The 19,538-nt window shown below is 42.3% G+C and overlaps 1 protein-coding gene across 1 annotated transcript; it reads left to right on the top strand.

The window, feature by feature from the left end:
• The first annotated feature begins 1,874 nt into the window (after nt 1–1,874).
• LOC129818391 (crk-like protein) lies at nt 1,875–15,656 on the top strand. Its single transcript, XM_055874233.1, has 3 exons — nt 1,875–3,043; nt 6,004–6,472; nt 13,617–15,656. Exons 1-3 carry the CDS (start codon nt 2,733–2,735, stop codon nt 13,749–13,751), a joined length of 915 nt encoding a protein of 304 aa, XP_055730208.1. The 5' UTR covers nt 1,875–2,732; the 3' UTR covers nt 13,752–15,656.
• The last annotated feature ends 3,882 nt before the right edge of the window (nt 15,657–19,538 follow it).

Here is a 19,538-nt window from a genome sequence, read left to right on the forward strand (position 1 = left end):
AGGATCAACAGGAATTGAAAATAGGGAAATATGCTGCTGGGGACATCTATTCATGTGTGGACTGAAAAGTGAATAGCATACACTAGGCTAATAATCTACTGTCAATTTAACAGTTGCCTGCGCTGAAGATGTCTAAATCGGTCCACTAATGCAGGACTAGTAAAGGCCCAGTGCACTACTTAAGTATACAAAATAAAACATTAAATGTATTTGAATGTTTACCAGCATTTGTAACTTGAGTCTGATAATTATCTGTACAAAGCAGTTAATCTGATAATACTTGTGGAATAAAAAATACTTGCTTGATATATCTTGTCCAGTTTCTTGAAACACTTTGCAAATGCAACTTATTTCTAAGTGAAAACTGAAATGGTCTATTCATTCCTTTTAAGTAGACACTCTTATCCAAAGCAACTTACTAGTGAGTGCATACAATTTCATACTGGTCCCCCGTGGGACTTAAACCCACAACCCTAGTATTGTAAGCGCCATGCTTTACAAACTGAGCCACATCATCACATCACATTGCCACAAACGACTAGACGTCTCAATGTACTCAATTACTGTATTGTGCATAGTTTTTCTTCGTGGTGATGGAAAGTCTAATGGTACAAATCTAGATGACCAGGCTATGTAAGATCCAGTAATGTATATTTACATTAAGTGGTTTGTAAGGATGGTAAATGAATACTGCACAAAACGTGTTTGTTTTCCGTGTTATTTGATCAAGAAAAATATCTAATTTCATGTGGATGTTTTTTGTCTTTGCCCATAACTTTGAACCGTTTGATGTCAATGTTTGAGGACATGGTTGATTATTTCAGGATTCCATTAGAATTAAAATTGCAGAGAAAGGGACAGGGCTTAAAATTCCAACTATTGAATCCTGCAAGATACTGTTCTTAATTATACAACTATTGTACCTTTTTGCCAAAGCAGATATGCTGAAAAAAAGTTTTTGCCCGAGCTACAGACATCTATATCGGTCTGCTAATAGAAGTAATACAGGCGTGATGTATTGCTGTCTCCACCTTCTTGCCCTTTGTGCTGTTGTCTGTGCCCAATAATGTTTGTACCATGTGTTGTGCTGCTGCCATGTTGTGTTGCTACCATGTTGTTGTCATGTTGTGTTGCTACCATGCTGTGTTTTCATGTGTTGCTGCCTTGCTATGTTGTTGTCTTATGTCTCTCTTCATGTAGTGTTGTTTTGTCTCTCTTGATGTGATGCGTGTTTTGTCCTATTTTTTTTTAATATTTCTTTTTTTATCACAGGCCCAGTCCCTGCAGGAGGCCTTTGGCCTTTTGGTAGGCCTTCATTGTAAATTCAAATGTTTTCTTATCTGGTTTGCCTAGTTAAATAAAGATTAAATAACACAAAAAAGCCTTTACTTTAAAAAGTAAAGGCCCAGTGTACTACTTTTTAGCAAATAATATTTTTTACATTTTTTATAATTGGGATTTTTTCACGGGTGCTACAGCACCCTCAGCACCTCTACTTCCCGCTACTATGCCCCTATGCCTAGAAATGTTGAGTAGAACCACAAGTTGCCTTCTGAATCAAAGCCTATTTGAAAACTATACATTTGTACAAAGGTCCACCATCAAGGTCTTCCTATGATCTGGACATGATGTCCTCCTATGTTGTCCACATGATTGGATGCAGGCTAAGAACCTGTTTTTACCTATTTTTCAAACAATTAGATAAGCCTCGGCCAACTAATAATAAAATCCACTGTGTCGTTTCAGATAGACATCTATTTCATATAGACAGCTATAGTGATTTTTTTCTTCTCAGAACCCACAATGTATTTTTTTGTCGTGCTGGGGTGGAGCACTCGCTCGAGGCGACAGTGACGTGCAGATAGACTGGGAGCGCGCAGACCCGCCCTCTATCCGCCATTTTTTTTTGTCTCGGACTCAATCAGGCTGGAGGTGTGGAGCCGAGTATAAACAAGGGAAAGAAAAATACTAGTGAGACCTTATTATTGAAACAAATCAGAGGACAGAAATATACTCAAGAAATTCTACTGTTTTGGGACTCTATATGCATGCAGGGGAACCGAGACACTCTTGTGATTTCATTTTGTGTGGAGACGTGTTGCAGGCCGCCATTTTTGTTACTGCCTCAAAAGTCAAGAAAAAGATCGAACATATATATTTCGTGCCTTACAGTTAGACCAAGAAGATACAAAGTAACAATTTGGGCTCCGGCGCACAGCTATTTGCAACATTGTATCGACATGGAGACTCGTTTAATCAAGTAGTGAGGCGACCTTTTCCGTTCTCATTTACTGACAGGGACTGGAGATGCACTATATTGTTTCATGAGATAGATGTATGTTTGCTTTTTCAGAAGACGGAACTTAAAGAGGAACCTTGATTGATCCTTGTTGCAGTGAGGCATTCTGTATATGTATAGCTTCTACTTTTAGACATTGAGAACTGGCATTTGTCATTGACAATAAATGAATAACCGTTACGCTTCAGAGTTGTTTCAAGCTATTCGCAGCCTGTCTCTGAAACGTCAGGTTACGTTTGTATTGGATTTAACTAACTGAAGCCTGCAGGCTTCGACTTGAAAATCAATTTGGGCGGCTGATTACCCTTCCCTGGATCTTCAAAATCAAGTTGTCAAAATCGTTATCTAGCTTATTTAGTTCTGTGTTTTTGTTTATTTATTGTTTTAAACTAATATTTGTTATTTTGTTTATAGAAGTACATTTTTATCAAATATGTCATCTGCACGGTTCGATCCATCGGACCGGTCCAGTTGGTATTTTGGGCCGGTGTCAAGACAGGAGGCGCAGAATAGATTACAAGGACAGAGGCATGGCATGTTTTTGGTTCGGGATTCCTCGACCTGCCCTGGCGACTATGTGCTGTCAGTATCTGAAAATTCCAAAGTGTCCCACTATATCATCAACTCCTTGCCATGCATGAGGTTCAAAATCGGCGATCAAGAATTCGATCACCTCCCAGCACTTTTGGAGTTCTACAAAATCCACTACCTGGATACGACTACACTGATAGAACCTGCCCCCAGGTAAGGAACTGCCAGAGGCTGCGCCTGCGGCCACATACCACTCAATGGAAATAAGTTAAAAGCTCTTATTTAGGCCGCAGGTTTTCAAGATCTTTAAAATTCCAATGATTTGACACATTACCTGCTATGTGATGGACCTCTCAGAAACTGAGCCTGAGGGTTGTATCCCATGTCAATCATAAACGTATTGTACTTATTGAGTAGTGACTGCATGTAATGACAGGTTTAACAATGACTTGCATAGTTCCTGTCCGGCTCGGGCTACTGTCTTCCACCAGTTTGAGTTATTTATATGTTTCATAACAATTTGAACCTTGACTGGTGTGGTATGTTCACAAAGGGGGTGTGATACAAAACAGTAGTGACATTTGGGGAGAGGAATGTATATACTTTGATGTAGTCCAGCGTTTCCCAAACTCTGTCCTGTGGACCCCAAGGGGTGCTCGGTTCATTTTTTTGCCCTAGCACTACACAGCTGATTCAAATAATCAAAGTTTGATGATGAGTTAATTATTTGAATCAGCTGTGTAGTGCTAAGGCAAAAAACAAAATACTGGGAAATACCGATCTAGTCAGATTTCATTATTTCAGCAGTAAAACTTGTGTTCATATTATATTGAAACAGTCGTGTGATAATCAATACTGAACAAAAATACACTTCATGACAAAGTATGTGGACACCTGCTTCTAGTCGAACATCTTATTTCAAAATCATCGGCATTAATATGAAGTTGGTCAACCTTTGCTTCTATAACAGCCTCCATTCTTCTGGGAAGGCTTTCCACTAGATGTTTGAATATTGCTGTAGGCACTTGATTCCATTCAACCACGAGCATAAGTGAGGTCGGGCACTGATGTTGGGCGATTAGGCCTTTCTCGCAGTCCGCATTCCAATTCATCCCAAAGGTGTTCGATGGGGTTGAGATCAATGCTCTGTCCAGGCCAGTCATGTTCTTACACACCGATCTCGAAAAACCATTTCTGTATGGACTTCGCTTTGTGCATTTGGGCAATTTCATGCCGAAACAGGAAAGGGCCTTCCATATAGTTGAAAGCACAGAATCGTCTAGAATGTAATTGTATGCTGTAATGTTAAGATTTCCCTTCACTGGAACTAAGGGACCTAGCCCGAACCATGAAAACAGCCCCCAGACCATTATTCCCCCTCCACCAAACTTTACAGTTAGCACTATGCATCCGGGCAGGTAGGGTTCTCCTGGCATCCGCCAAACCCAGATTCGCCTGTCGGTGAAGCGTGGGTCATCACTCCAGAGAACGTGTTTCCACTGCTCCAGAGTCCAATGGTGGCGATCTTTGCACCACTCCAGTCGTCGCTTGGCTTTACGCGTTGTGGGGCTGCTCGGCCATGGAAACCCATTTCATGAAGCTCCAGACGAACAGTTCTTGTGCTGACGTTGCTTCCAGAGACAGTTTGGAACTCGGTAGTGAGTGTTGCAACCGAGGACAGAAGATTTTTATACGCTACGCGCTTCAGCACTCAGTGGTCCTGTTCTGTGAGCTTGTGTGGCCTACCACTTTGTGTCTGAGCCATTGTTGATCCTAGATATTCTACTTTACAATAACAGCACTTACAGTTGAACGGGGCAGCTCTAGAAGGGCAGAAATTTGTCGAACAGACTTGTTCGAAAGGTGGTATTTACCGATTTTTTTTATTTTTTTATTTTATTTACCTGTCCACAACTGGTGTGGCTGAGATAGCCAAATCCACTAATTTGAAGGGGTGTCCACAAACTTTTGTATATGTAGTGTATAAATGCAACAAGAAACAATAAAAAAATATTTTAGTGAGTTAGTTTGTATAAGGAAATCAGTGAATTGAAATAAATTAGGCCCTAATCTATTGACTGGAAAAACAGATATGCATCTGTTGGTCACAAATACCTTAAAACAAAGTTAGGGGCGTGGATCAGAAAACCAGTTAGTATCTGGTGTGACCACCATTTTCCTCATGTAGTGCGACACATCTCCTTTGCATCAGGCTGTTGATTGTGGCCTCTGGAATGTTGTCCCACTCCTCTTCAATGGCTGTGCTAAGTTGCTGCATATTGGTGGGAACTGGAACATGATGTCGTACACGTCGATCCAGCATCCCAAACATGCTCAATGGTTGACATGTCTGGTGAGTATGCAGGCCATGGAAGAACTGTGAAATGTTCAGCTTCCAGGAATTGTGTACAGATCCGTGAGATATGGGGCCGTGTATTATCATGCTAAAACATGAGATGATGGCGGCGGATGAATGGCACGACAATGGACCTCAGGATCTCGTCACGGTATCTCTGTGCAGTCAAATTGCCATCAATAAAATGCAATTGTGTTCGTTGTCTGTAGTTTATGCCTACCCATACCATAACCCCACCGCCACCATGGGGCACTGTGTTCACTACGTTGACATCAGCAAAACGCTCGCCCTCACGACACCATTCACTTGGTCTGCGGGTGTGCCGCCGGTTGGACGTGCTGCCAAATCCTCTAAAACAACTTTGTAGGTGGCTTATGGTAGAGAAAGGAACATTAAATTCTCTGGCAACAGTTCTGGTGGACATTCCTGCAGTCAGCATATAATTTGCATGCTCCCTCAACTTGAGACATCTGTGGCATTGTGTTGTGTGCACATTTTAGTGGCCTTTTATTGTCCCCAGCACAAGGTGCACATGTGTAATGATCATGCTGTTAAATGAACTTTTTGATATGCCACACCTGTCAGGTGGATGGATTATCTTGGCAAAAGAGATTCTCACTAACAAGGATGTAAACAAATTTGTGCACAACATTTTAGAGATGAGCTTTTTGTACATATGGAACATTTCTGGGATTTTTTTATTCCAGCTCATGAAACATGGGACCAACACTTTAGATGTTGCATTTATATTTTAATTCAGTGTACATGTTGATCTATTTTTTTATGCTCCCCCTCCTCCGGCCCTCTTCCTACCCAGGTACCCAAACACAGCTATAGGCACCAGCCCCATTCAGACGATGGGCGGCCCAGAAGACAACCTGGAGTATGTGCGGACTCTGTACGACTTCACGGGCAGCGATGCTGAGGACCTGCCCTTTAAGAAGGGGGAGATCCTGATCATCCTGGAGAAGCCTGAGGAGCAGTGGTGGAGTGCCAAGAGCAAGGAGGGCCGCATGGGCATGATCCCTGTGCCCTATGTGGAGAAGCTGGTGCGACCCTCCCCTCATCCTGGCCAGCCTCCTCACGGCTCCCGCAACTCCAACAGCTATGGCATCCCCGAGCCGGCCCACGCTTACGCTCAGCCTCAGACCCCCTCGCCCCTTCCTCCTGGCACCCCCGGAGCGGTCATCACCCCCCTGCCCTCCATGCAGAACGGGCCAGTCATGGCTAAGGCCATCCAGAAACGAGTGCCCTGTGCCTATGACAAGACGGCCCTGGCTCTAGAGGTAGGAGTCCCTCACTTTTTGTCCCAGCATGGCTTTGTGAAGGGAGACCTCAATGCCTAAATGCTCCTAGTTGTCCTCTATGCTCGTAGTTCACTAGATTGTGTACATTTCATTAGATTTAATGAGCTGGTCATGTGAAAGCTGCATTGTAGTTTGTCAGGAACTTAAGCCTGCAGACACAGTACCCATTAGCTACGCTAGGCCCAATAATGGACTAAAGGAGCCTAATGTTACTCCTTATAGTCCAAAGACCTTACATGTTCTGTTTGAAGGTGATTTGCTATGGATACCAAAACAACCAAATACTCCATCTAAACGTGAATCAATTTTTAATTGTGGTACGGTTCTAGAAACATAAATCCCTCTACTTTCATATCACATCAAAATAGTTTCACAAATGTAAAATACACACTAACTGTACACTGTTTTAACCCATTTTAACACAGTTGCAGCCAACAGTATTTTTCAGTGACAACTCGTTTAAGGCGGCCATCTTCCATTTACACACAGGTGTTCTTAGACGCAGATAGCTAATTAGCGCAGGTAGTCCACTCTGTCTCCCATCTGTTTTACACAAACAAGCGCTGTAATATGGGAACCCTAACCCTTTAAAGGTGTGTAGTAATTTATCATTTTTTTATGATATGAAAGATACATTCTTTATGTTTCCAAAACCGTACCGCAAGCGATGCGTGTTAATGTTTAAAGCAAGCAAGAAGATACTATCGTCAATAGGCGCTAAAGCAGTTAGGGTCTGAATGCGGTAAGTCTACACAGGCAGCCCAATTCTGATATTTATTCCACAAATTGGTCTTTTGACGAATCGCATCAAATCTTTTCACATCAAATCTTTTTCAGAGCTGATCTGATTGGTCAAAAGACCAATTACATAAAAAAAGATAAGAATTGGGCTGCCTGTGTAAACGCAGCCATTGTGCCAAATATTATGGATCAAGTCATTTAAAGACAGTTGAGATGACGACAGAATATGCTTGCTGCATCAGAACTGTCTTGCATTCCTCATATTTAGCTTTTGGGCTCCCAAGTGGCGCAGCGGTCTAAGGCACAGCATCTCAGTGCTAGTGGCATCACTACAGACCCTGGTTTGATTCCAAGCTGAATCACAACCGGCGTGATTGGGAGTCCCATAGGGTGGCACACAATTGGCCCAGCGAGGTCTGGGTTTGGTCGGGGTAGGCCGTCATTGTAAATAAGAATTTGTTCTTAACTGACTTGCCTAGTTAAATAAATAGCTAGTCTTTTCTCCTCCTCCTCGCCTTTTCCTGCCCTGGCCAGTGGTATCAGTCTGTGTTGATTTTTCTTGAGGAAGTGCAAAGTACTCAGCTTTCTGTGGAGTAGAAATGCTGAGTAATCAGTGGCGGCAGGTGTCTCAGCTCTCTGGACTCATCTCTATTTGTTAAGCTCAGCGTCCAGTGGCTCCCGCTGTCCCAAAGATCACCCCTGAAGGACAGGCACCCCACGGGGAGCTAGGGTTGATGACGTGCCAAGTGGGTATCAAACAACACTACAAGAGCTTCACCTTTGGTCAGTGGTTTAAGCATTGAAGTAATTCAGGCTTTATTCTCTGTAGACCTCTCGCTCAGAGGGTAGTATCGAAAACCTGACCCTATGGTCTGGTTTCAATGATGGACTCTTTTGGCATTGGGGCAGGGATTGTCAACTGGCGGCCCGCAAGCAATTTTTATTTGGGCTCCCAAAGGTTTTTTGTATTGAGATTTTTGGACATAAGACTGTAAAATCATTAGGAATTCATCTCAAAGTATTTCCACTCATAAATAGACATATGTCATTGTGTACCAATTTAATCAAGGTTTGCAATGATTATGTTTTTCGCAAATACCCTATCTGTTTGTGATTCTTGAGTACAAATGATATATACTTATGTTCTATCCCTCCGACCATCCTCTCAACAACAAAAAAATTGCCCGCAGCTGAGCCTAGTTGATGGCCGCTGACATAGAGGAACTACGTCACTGCCTACTTCACTACTTTGTCCGTTTTGAATAAATACAGAATAGTAGCTAACAAGCTGGAGATCACGGAGGTTATTTTTAATGAGTGTATTTTGCAAGTGGCTAGTTTGCATCAACTACCTTAACTAAAACCACTGCAAGGTTTTGCCAGCGAACTTTGATTTTGAATCGTGACGTTCTTACATGTCTGCCTCAATCTGTTTCCCTTATCAACGTAGGCAGTGATGTAATTCCTCTATGCCAAAAGAGTCCATCATTGAAACCAGTAACTGTGTTGCCGAGGGTCGGGTTTTCGAGACTAGAGAGCGGGTGCAAGAGAGAAATCCTGAGATTATTCATTGATCAGAGGGGACGTGTTTTGTGCATCAGATCAGTTTGTTCTTATCATGTATCCACCAGAGCAGACGGCAGCTTAGCACTTCAGATTTCAATCTGTCAGAAAGAAAGTCTGGGGTTGTGTGAATAGCACCACCTCTTTCACAAACTAGAGCAAGGCTGACTAATGCCTTGGACTACCAGCATACCCCAGAACACAGCCACATTTTTGTCAGTTAATATTACTGTAGCCTTCACCACCTTGGTTTAAGTCAAATCTGACTTAATCATGGAAACTGGGGGGAGGGGCTTCAGAGTACTAGACCCCCACACTATTGTAAACCGTCTCTCATTTAAGCATTGTTCACATTGGCAGTTTAAAATGATCAACAAAAAATGCATATCTGATTGGAATTTGTTCTTTTTGAACAGCCAAAAAGCACATTGATTCAGATATTTTAAGCCACATTTCAAACCACCTTTTGCTGGTGGTTTGAAACTAGATACAAATCTGATTCCTGGGCATGTGACTTGTCTTTCTGGTCAAATCTGATTTATTTGCCCGCAGGTGGTTTTTAGACTGTTATTGCTTGCTAGCTACTCAGCTACCATATGTTCTAGTCAGAACTGAGTAGCTTATTATTTATTAGTGAATGTGCTAGAATGCTAAATGGCTAGCTAGTTGACTGATGTGGTTAGCCAAAAATGACTTGTTTTGAAAGTTGGATCAAATCAAATAATTTTGTCCTTTGATGCTTTAAGTGTTCTTACACTATGATTTTGAACATTCAAAGCAACTGGGAAACGTCCATGGCGGGCATTGTCACCTTAGTTTGCTTTCTGAGTGATGGGAAGCACAGGCACCACCACCACCACCATCAGCTTACACCACTGCGCACACACCCGTCATTACTATGACAACTAGCATAGCAATGTCAGCAAATAACTGCTGTCTGAACACACACAAATCCTAGTTGATTACTTGTAACTTGCTGTTTGGACAGTCAGTATTCCAAAACGGATTTGAAAAACAAAGCCGATTTGAGAATTAAGGCCTGCAGTGTGAACAAGGCTTCAGTTAGAGATTCTAGTCAATGGTGCATCTGTTTCTACAGCAGGCTTCTGGTGGGTAAAAGTATGTTAGGGACTTCCCCATGCTGTTGCTGCAAAGTTACTCCCACTCTTCATACACCCACTCCTCAAGCCTGACTAAGCTTTGAGAAGAACTAGCCCTCTAGATCTTCTGTAGTCATGTGCTCCTTCATGGTCATTCACCTACTCACTTAAAAGCTTTGTAGACATGGATATGTAGGCCACCTATTAGTCTAGCAGAGACTTGCCTTCAGCCAAGGCTAATAGCACTACTAGCAATATATCTCTGACACGTTTTCATGGAGTTGCTGGCACTCTATCGAAAGTTGTTCTTTGGAGGTCTGATTTATATGAACTGTCGTAGTGTCCCAGAAGTACTTTGACCTTTTGACCCACAAAGACTAGAGAGTTCAGCGGCCGATCCACTGCTTAAATCGGAGCCCTTTAGTGTCCTCTCTCCTCTGTGACCTGGAACCCGACAAGTGACCAAGTGGTGGAGTGTGTTGATTCGTTAGTAGGCGAACGAAGACGGTCCTCCCCTCCTCGATAGCATAATTCTGGTGAGGAAGCACAAGTGTATCCTACCACGGAAGAGTTTTTATATCTGCAACACCCCCTTTGAATCAGTCCCCCATTAGAAAACCATGCACACGTTTAAAAACAATAGAATGAATGAATGAAATTACATTTTTGTGTCAAATCGCCAGTTGGCAACCCATCCCTTATGGGATTAATTGACACATGAACAAACATTACAATAATTCAGTGATAATTCTTCTTCCGGTGTTCTCTGCAGTGTGCATCGATTAAATTCTTCTTTTTTTAATCAATACATAATAAATAGTAAATAAGGTTATCCAAAACAATATTTATAAATACAGAAAAATTCAAATTGAACCCAGTCTGGCACAAAGAAGATTCATGTGTGAGACAGGCCAACACAATCTATATACAATACGCTACTTATTGTTTTATCTATAAAATGTCTTGCACAACTAACTTAATTTGTTTTTATCACTTTACATTTATTTTGGGTTACACCCCTGTAAACGTAATTTGCCTGATGACATGTGAGTGGAGGAGGGTCTCATTTCATACAAGCACGTTTTCGTCCACGTTCCCTTTCCTCGCCACCTCTCCTCGATTACCTTTGACCTTTTTTCAAAGTAGGTGAGAGAGGGTGGAGGTGAGGGGACGCAGGAGGTGAGCAAATGTAATTGAGAAAAAGGTGTCGAACAGTGTCAAACAATTGTTTTAAGTTTAACAACAATTCTCAACAGAATTTGTTTTCATATTTGCGTGTGTTTATAGCTTAGACCCTATTTCGCATCTGAGGTTTTTGTGTTGGGCCTGCCATCGGTTGAGACATGACATGCTCTTGAATAGAGGGTGGGTATAATTTCAATCATAGAAATACAATTAATAGAATGGACGTATCCCTTCATACCACTACAATTTAGCTGCTACACCATTGAAATTTTAAATTGAAGTTAACTTCTAATTACTACCACAAAGATGACCGCCGGTCCACCCACATTCGAATGTCAACTTAAATGATTATGTCTATTCTATTATTTATGTTTCTATGTTGTCAATAGGTTCCCTGTGGAGGATTGACAGTATAATTTAAAACAACACATTCCCATTCAAGTCAACATTCTCTGATGTGTGGACTCCAACGTTCTTTGTAGTACTATTTGAGAGTTAAAATGTCTATTTTAGTACACAGACAAAACATGACACACACCCTGTGTACAAGAGTATGCTGTATCTCAACCGATGGCGTCCACAACACAACCTTAGATGACGTAATATAGGGTCTAAGCTACAACATACAATAATATGAAAAAAATCTGAGTTGAAGCGTTTTTAAGTCATTGACGTTAAAGGTAAAAAAATTTTTTTTTAAATACAATTTAACAAGCCTGTTTGTAAGCTTTTAAATTACATCTAGCTCAACCGTTTTTATATTTTCCAGTAATGAAGACATGAATGTCTCATGGTATGGTGGGATATGCAAAATGGTTCAACTTTGATCACATTTATCTCCTTAATTATTTTTCTCATTCAGGTCCAAATGGTCATTTTCTGAGCACTTCTACAATGGGCAAATATGTATGGAAGGTTTTGTTCATATTCAAAAGGGGTGCTGTCAAAAAGTGATTCAAATGGATTCACTCTAAAATTATCTCTGTCACTCAGAGTAGGTCATGGCCAACAGCAAAAACGTACAATTTTGCAGGCTATTTTGGGAACATCTGTTTCAGGAATGGAACCTGAGTCATTATATATAATTTCATCTGAAAGGAGAATATTTTTTATTTATATTTTTATTTAACCTTTATTTAACTAGGCAAATCAGTTAAGAACAAATTATTATTTACAACAGGCTACCGGGGAACAGTGGGTTAACTGCCTCGTTCAGGGGCAGAATGACAGATTTGTACCTTGTCAGCTCAGGGATTCGATCCAGCAACCTTTCGGTTACTGACTCAACACTCTAACCACTAGGCTACCTGCCTCCCCCAATATACCCTGTGCTATACCGCACCACCCAGCCCCTTCATAACCGAGACGGCTACTGAAATCTAGTTATTACCAGCGTAATGTTTGATTATTGAAAATATATGAACATTTGCAAGGACTGTTCTCACAAGATGTCCAGTTTAGAATATTGTGTCACCACACAACAGGATCATTTCTTATATAAAGAAGGTGCAAGTAGCCTATACACACAGTGTACGATCACCTTCCTAATGTTGACCTGCACCCCCTTTTGCCCTCAGAACAGTCTCAATTCGTCTGGGCATGGACTCTACCAGTTGTCAAGTGTTCCACAGGGATGCTGGCCCTTGTTGGCTCCAATGCTTCCCACAGTTGTGTCAAGTTGGCTCAATGTCCTTTGGGTGTTGGACCATTCTTGATACACAAGGGAAACTGTTGAGTGTGAAAAACCCAGCAGCTTTGCAGGTCTTGACACACTCAAACCGGTGGGCCTGGCACCTACTACCATACCCTGTTCAAATATACTTAAATATTTTGTCTTGCCCATTCACCCTCTGAATGCCACATACACAATCCATGTCTCAATTGTGTCAAGGCTTAAAAATCCTTCTTTAACCTTTCTCCTCCCCTTTGTTATTGAAGTGGATTTAGCAAGTGACATCAATAAGAGATCATAGCTTTCACCTGTATTCACCTGGTCAATCTGTCATGGAAAGAGCAGGTGCTCCTAATTTTTTTTATACTCAATGTACATTGGATTTTACCGAGAGGTTATTTCAGGACCTTTGTCATCCTTTCGAAGTAGTCCGATTAGTTCTATTAAATGTTAAGTACATCAATGTTCTTTCACTATGCGAGGTGAGGATTATGATTATGGATGGCACATCTATATGACTTCAGTGTCCTTGAAGCCTCATTCTGATCCATACATTCTGCTACATCTAGAGCCTGCCCTCCACGTTCAGGTTTTAATCTTCCTCTTAACAATGGCAATTTCCCACATTTAATCCTGAGTGAATAGCATATGCAGATAGGGGTCACGCACAGTGTCGCAAAGCACCAAAGTTATGGCTTTCTGCTCGGCCTGTCACAACCATATTACAGTGTCAAATACATGGAGTCTCAGTCAGTACTTTATTGTGTGATGGAGGCTCTGAGCACTTATCTTAAATTGTCCACCTCATTTGTCTGTGGAATTAAGGAAAACTTAACTCCAACCGTCCTTCATTTCTCCTCAGGTGGGTGATATAGTCAAAGTGACGAGGATGAACATCAGCGGTCAGTGGGAGGGAGAGGTGAATGGCCGGAGGGGTCTCTTCCCCTTCACCCATGTCAAAATAATGGACCCCCAGAATCCGGATGAGAGTGAATGACCTGGACCCCAACCAACCCTCCCTCCCCACAGTGACACTCAAACCTGCTGGCTGTCTCCACCCCGCCTGCCAGTGTCACCACGATTATGTGCTTGCCTGCTTGGGGCTGTGCCACAGCGTTCTCTGTTATCGTCACTCCAACCATTGTGCGGCTTTCTGACTGTTTACAGCTCTAGACTCAACTGAACTCCCCCATCCCCTACCTGGTTACAGGCTCGTCAGTGTTTTTTGCCTTTATGTCTTTTCATTTTCAGACCATCGGTTGGTTGTGTTTGTTGCCATGGCTCCCATGACGCCATGTCTTACCTGGTCATTTTTTATTTGATCTTGGTTACATTTGAATACTTAGGGATTTTTTGAGAGCTTGCTTGGACTGTGTGTTGTGGATGGGAGGAGGTTAATGTGAAAAAGAAGAGAGGTGACTGAACATCACATTGACTGACTGAGAGCAAAGTCATAAAGGGCTCCAAGTGGGGCCTGAGGATAGAACCAGACAGTTAACTGTGTCTCTCTCCAAACAATCATTCACTGTTGGTACCTTAGCCACGTACACACACACACAGATTGACCATTACTTGTGTGTGTGTTTTGTGGATCAGTCTCTTGACTGACACAAGCTGAGCTGACTTGGGCAGGAGGACAAGGCAGAGGCTGACAGGGGAGTTCAAGCTCACATGGATTCTGCCTTGTGGAATAGCCCATAGCCTCAGTGACACAGACCTAGTTGACAGTTTCGTTATTTATGATTTCCCCAGACTACATGTGAAATGGCCAAATGTGAAGACATATTTTGTTTTATTTGTGCCATAAATTCAGGAGTGCTGAGCGAGGCGTTTGTCGTAGTATAGGTGCATGACTGTGACCAGGCTATAGCCAATGTTGTAAGAGGACTTATAAATGCTGTTGAGGGGTAAGGGCTTTTCTATGAGACGGATGCCTCATGCATCCAATGATATGGGTCACAGGAGGTGGGCAAAGGTTGCAGCCAGCCAATGACACCCCATCAATGCCTTTCACTGAAAAATGCAACTTTAGTACAAGCAATCCTTCCCTGTTTCCTCCCCAGGTTCCCTAAGGTGGTGATTGGTTACACCCCTGACTCTCATCTCTAGCCAGTGTTGACTGTCAAGCACAGGACATGAGAAGAGAACTTGGTTGTCTTTGGTTATGTCTGACTGACATTGTGATGCCAGAGCTGTCCTGCTCTCTGGTCTTGGTGTGAGTGTGCTGATAAAGAGCTTCATTAGATCTCTGCTGTAAAGAAGACTTCCCCTTCCCCTAGTGCTTGCCCATCAATCCCCCTGAGCTTTTTCATTGGGTAGAGTAATACCATTGTACAACTATCAATCATGTCCTGACTGTAGTGTTTTTTGTTAGCCAACTGTTGAGTTGAGCATTTAATATTTGTTTTAATAACCTTGTAAACAATTAGACTGAAGGTTACTTTTTTTAAAGGGAAAAAAATGCCTGCTGGTGGCCTCTGTGCATGACCTCTTGGCCTCCCAGGTCAAATGCTGCTTTGTCTCATTGAAAATTTTCTCATTAAAATATGAATTGACTTGTTTTTATGGCATCTGTGGAATCAATCCATTCAAATGTAGTTTGGTTTTCCTTGTGCAACCTCCATATTAAACCCTCTGATTAAGCAATACACCAATTTTAATTTACGTTTTAGTTGGGTAAACATATTTTTATCAACGTGCTTTGTAAAGCCATTAACAGTATTACTGTTTTTTCCCTCATGTTTTAGAGTGCCTCCGTGTTGTCGTCTTAATTCAAAATAAAAAATTGTGCCTTTTTATTTTCTTATACCATTAACACGTGTTAATATTTCCCATGGTTAACACCTGTCCTGGTATGGCCCTTTATGTACAGAACAAGTAAATAAAATGTATGTCTACTTAAGTTGCTCTGACCTCTTTACTATGAGGGTAATGAGTTCCCCAAATAAGTCTCTTCTTCTGCTCAGAACAGACAGGGGGAAATGTGTTTGGTAAAGGGGAGCAGGTGGATGGGATATTTTGCAGCAGGACTGACTGTATCTGGAGCAGGGTACATTTGCTCTCCATCTCCGCTTCATTTCTATCAGTTCCAGTTTTGATTGGGGCTGTGCCCAGGAGAACGGAAGCAATTAATGAATGTTAATGAAGTGCTAATAAAAGAAAGCTTGCACACGCAGAGCTGACCTAGAGAGAGAGAGAAACTTTTCAAGGGCAGGGTTTATTCTAAATCTCTTCTCATATGATGAGGTATCCCTCTGTTTTATTGGGATAAAGTCTTTTTTTGACTTGTGACTGGTTTCAGGAAACTAGGCGTATATTTAATACGTGCATGCAGGTCTACTACATAAAATGTAACCATCTAAGGTTTCAGTTGAATAGGGTACACTTTGGGAAAGCAATGCTCAGTTGATTTAATACCAGCTTAATTTTACGGTCTCCAAACTAATTTGACAGGTATTTGTGAGGTCTTCTTGGTGAGTAAGAAGAGAGTGTGGTCTGTGCTGGAGGAGGGGAAAGGAGATGGGATGGAGGGCAATGCTTGAGTTCTCTGACCTGTTGGTATGCAAACCAGATGGCATCCAGCCTCGACCAGGCTATTTGGGAAGAATGTCCAACAAGTCACATGCCATCCGAATTGTTTAACTGCCTTAATTTTGCTGGACCGCAGGAAGAGTAATGGGGATCCTTAATAAATACATATTGTGTGGTCTTTGGAGATTACATTATACAACTGCAGGTGACATTTGCATCTGTCTACTCTTCCGGTATCTCTCTATCTGTGGCTGACTCCTTGAACTAGAAACCCATACTACATTGAAGAGCCTCTGCTTCTAGCAGCCTAGGTAGTAAGCGATATTGTCTACTCTTTGAGCTCGGCGTATGACAACTCCAGACACTGCCGCCTGGCAGACTGGGGGGCTACAGATGCTCACAATGATACACAAGAACAGGTGCATATGAGCGCTAGACTGCGGCCAACTCTGGGGTTACCACTGCCGCCGGGTGTCTCGCGGACAAAGTGTCACTGCACTGGCGGCAATATAAATAAGGCCATTACGTAACTGTCTCTGGGCCCATATGCTTCTGAAACAAATGGTACAGTAGCCTACTATGTTCTAGATTTAACAACTGCATACACGTACCTCAGGACCACAGGAAAAGTGATTACCCACAAGAGGGTGTTGTTTTACGCCAAATTCGAAGCAGCTGTGTGCCTCTCCCCCATCCTCCCCTTTTGCACCTTCCTTTTACAGGAATGGGCCCCCATTTATTTGTATGGGTCTCTACCCGCTGTCCCTCCCCAGCCAAGCAGGTGCATGTAGACTGCTCCACATTCTCGCCGTTGCCACCAAGAAGCTGAAACAGTCCACTGCAGTCTACGCCAACCTGCATCATTGACCTGTTCAGCATCAATGATCACATCTACATGCACACCAATATCTCCTTATTATTCGGGATACTCAGGTCATCTGTTTTTGAATTGAGGCATATAAACATCATATCCTGTTTACAATAACACGTAAAAGCTTGCATCCCAGTTATGAGAAACCTGGATAAGATGTCTGGGATATGCTGATCTTAGAATGGGTATTGTGGCATGTCAAAAGCTTATCCTGTTTACTGTTTGTTTTCTTTGCGGTCTGCACATGCTCAGTTTCGAATATCATGTTGACAGTTCAGGGCAGGGTACGGGTGAAGGGCTGCTAGTGATGGGTATTTTACAGTCTGTAAAATCACAATAAAATAACAATAACGAGGCTAGATACAGTGTATTCAGAAAGTATTCAAACCCCTGGACTTTTTCCACATTTTGTTAAGTTTCAGCCTTATTCTAAAATGGATGACATTTTTTCCCCTCATCAATCTACACACAATACCCCATATTGACAAAGCAAAAACAAGTTTTTAGAATTTTTCGCAAACGTATAAAAAAAACATTAGTATTCGCACCCTTTACTAAATACTTTGTTAAAGTACCTTTGGCAGCGATTACAGCCTTGACTCTTCTTGGGTTTGTCCTGTTGGAAGGTGAACCTTCGCCCCAGTCTGAGGTTCTGAGCGCTCTGGAGCAGGTTTTCCTCAATGATCTCTCTGTACTTTGCTCCGTTCATCTTTTCCTCAATCCTGACTAGTCTCCCAGTCCCTGCCGCTGAACAACATCCGCACAGTATGATGCTGCCACCACCATACTTAACCATAGGGATGGTTCCAGGTTTCCTCCAGACGTGACCCTTGGCATTCAGGCCAAAGAGTTCAATCTTGGTTTCATCAGACCAGAGAATCTTGTTTCTCATGGACTGAGAGTCCTTTAGGTGCCTTTTGGCAAACTTCAAGCGGGCTGTCTTGTGCCTTTTACTGAGGAGTGGCTTCAGTCTGGCACTTTACCATAAAGGCCTGATTGGTGGAATGCTGAAGAGATTGTTGTCCTTCTGGAAGGTCTCCCATCTCCACAGAGGAATTCTGGAGCTCTTTCAGAGTGACCGTCTGTGGATCTATTGGGGCGGTATGCAAATGTAAGTGGGTCTAGGGTGTCAGGTAAGATGGAGGTGATATGATCCTTAACTAGCCTCTCAAAGCACTTCATGATGACAGAAGTGAGTGCTATGGGGCAAGAGTAATTTAGTTCAGTTACCATTTCTTTCTTGGGCACAGGAACAATGGTGGACATCTTGAAGCCAGTGGGGACAGCAGTCGCCTCATCTCCACTCTGGTCCATCCATTTGTCCTGTCCAGGGAGGGGAATCCAATTTTCTACTTGGTTGACTTGATCAAATGCAGCAGAAAGCACAGAAGGAATGATGGGGTCTATTTTTTGCCAGTTTTGATTACGCACAGAGAGCTGAACCGCTCAGGCTATTGTCAGGCTAGGTACAGCTAAAACAGATTGTTTTATTGACACAATGAGACCTGGAAATGGTCCTGGACAATCACAATCATTGTCTGTAATCAGGCAGCTGTCACTCACAGTCTTCGCATGGGCTTCAGTCCAATAAATCAAATCATATCAATTTTTATTGGTCACATACAGTACACATGGTTAGCAGATGTTATTGCGAGTGTAGCGAAATGCTTGTGCTTCTAGTTCTGACAGTACAGCAATATCTAACAAGTAATATCTAACAATTCCACAACAAATACCTAATACACACAAATCTAAGTAAAGGAATAAGAATATAGAAATTCTACGGATGAGCAATGTCAGAGCGGCATAGGCTAAGATGCAATAGATAGTATAGAATATAGTATATACATATGAGATGAGTAATGCAAGATACTGTATGTAAACATTATTAAAGTGTCATTTTTAAAGTGACTAGTGTTTCATTTATTAAAGTGGCTAATGATTTCAAGTCTGTATGTAGGCAGCAGCCACTCTGCTAGTGGTGGCTGTTTAACAGTCTGATGGCCTTGAGATAGAAGCTGTTTTTCAGTCTCTCTGTCCCAGCTTTGATGCACCTGTACTGACCTCACCTTCTGGATGGTAGCGATGTGAACAGGCAGTGGCTCTGGTGGTTGTTGTCCTTGATTATCTTTTTGGCCTTCCTGTGACATCGGGCGCTGTAGGTGTCCTGGAGGGCAAGTAGTTTGCCCCCGGTGATGCGTTGTGCAGACCGCACCACCCTCTGGAGACCCCTGCAGTTGTGGGCGGTGCAGTTTCCGTACCAGGCGGTGATACAGCCCGACAGGATGCTCTCAATTGGGCAATAATACTTTTCTACCCAGTTTATCTTCTGTGAATATTTTTTCAGGACTTTTGTGCAATTTAGCTTAGGCTAATATATAA

Source organism: Salvelinus fontinalis, chromosome 21 (assembly GCF_029448725.1).
Source record: "Salvelinus fontinalis isolate EN_2023a chromosome 21, ASM2944872v1, whole genome shotgun sequence".
Lineage (NCBI taxonomy): Eukaryota > Metazoa > Chordata > Actinopteri > Salmoniformes > Salmonidae > Salvelinus > Salvelinus fontinalis.

What these genes read in the sequence shown, in the direction of transcription:
- LOC129818391 (XM_055874233.1), top strand. Translation starts at nt 2,733, where the DNA reads ATGTCATCTGCACGGTTCGATCCATCGGACCGGTCCAGTTGGTATTTT. An exon ending in CTGATAGAACCTGCCCCCAG is followed by an intron (nt 3,044 to 6,003) that starts GTAAGGAACTGC and finishes CTTCCTACCCAG; the next exon opens with GTACCCAAACACAGCTATAG. An exon ending in AGACGGCCCTGGCTCTAGAG is followed by an intron (nt 6,473 to 13,616) that starts GTAGGAGTCCCT and finishes ATTTCTCCTCAG; the next exon opens with GTGGGTGATATAGTCAAAGT.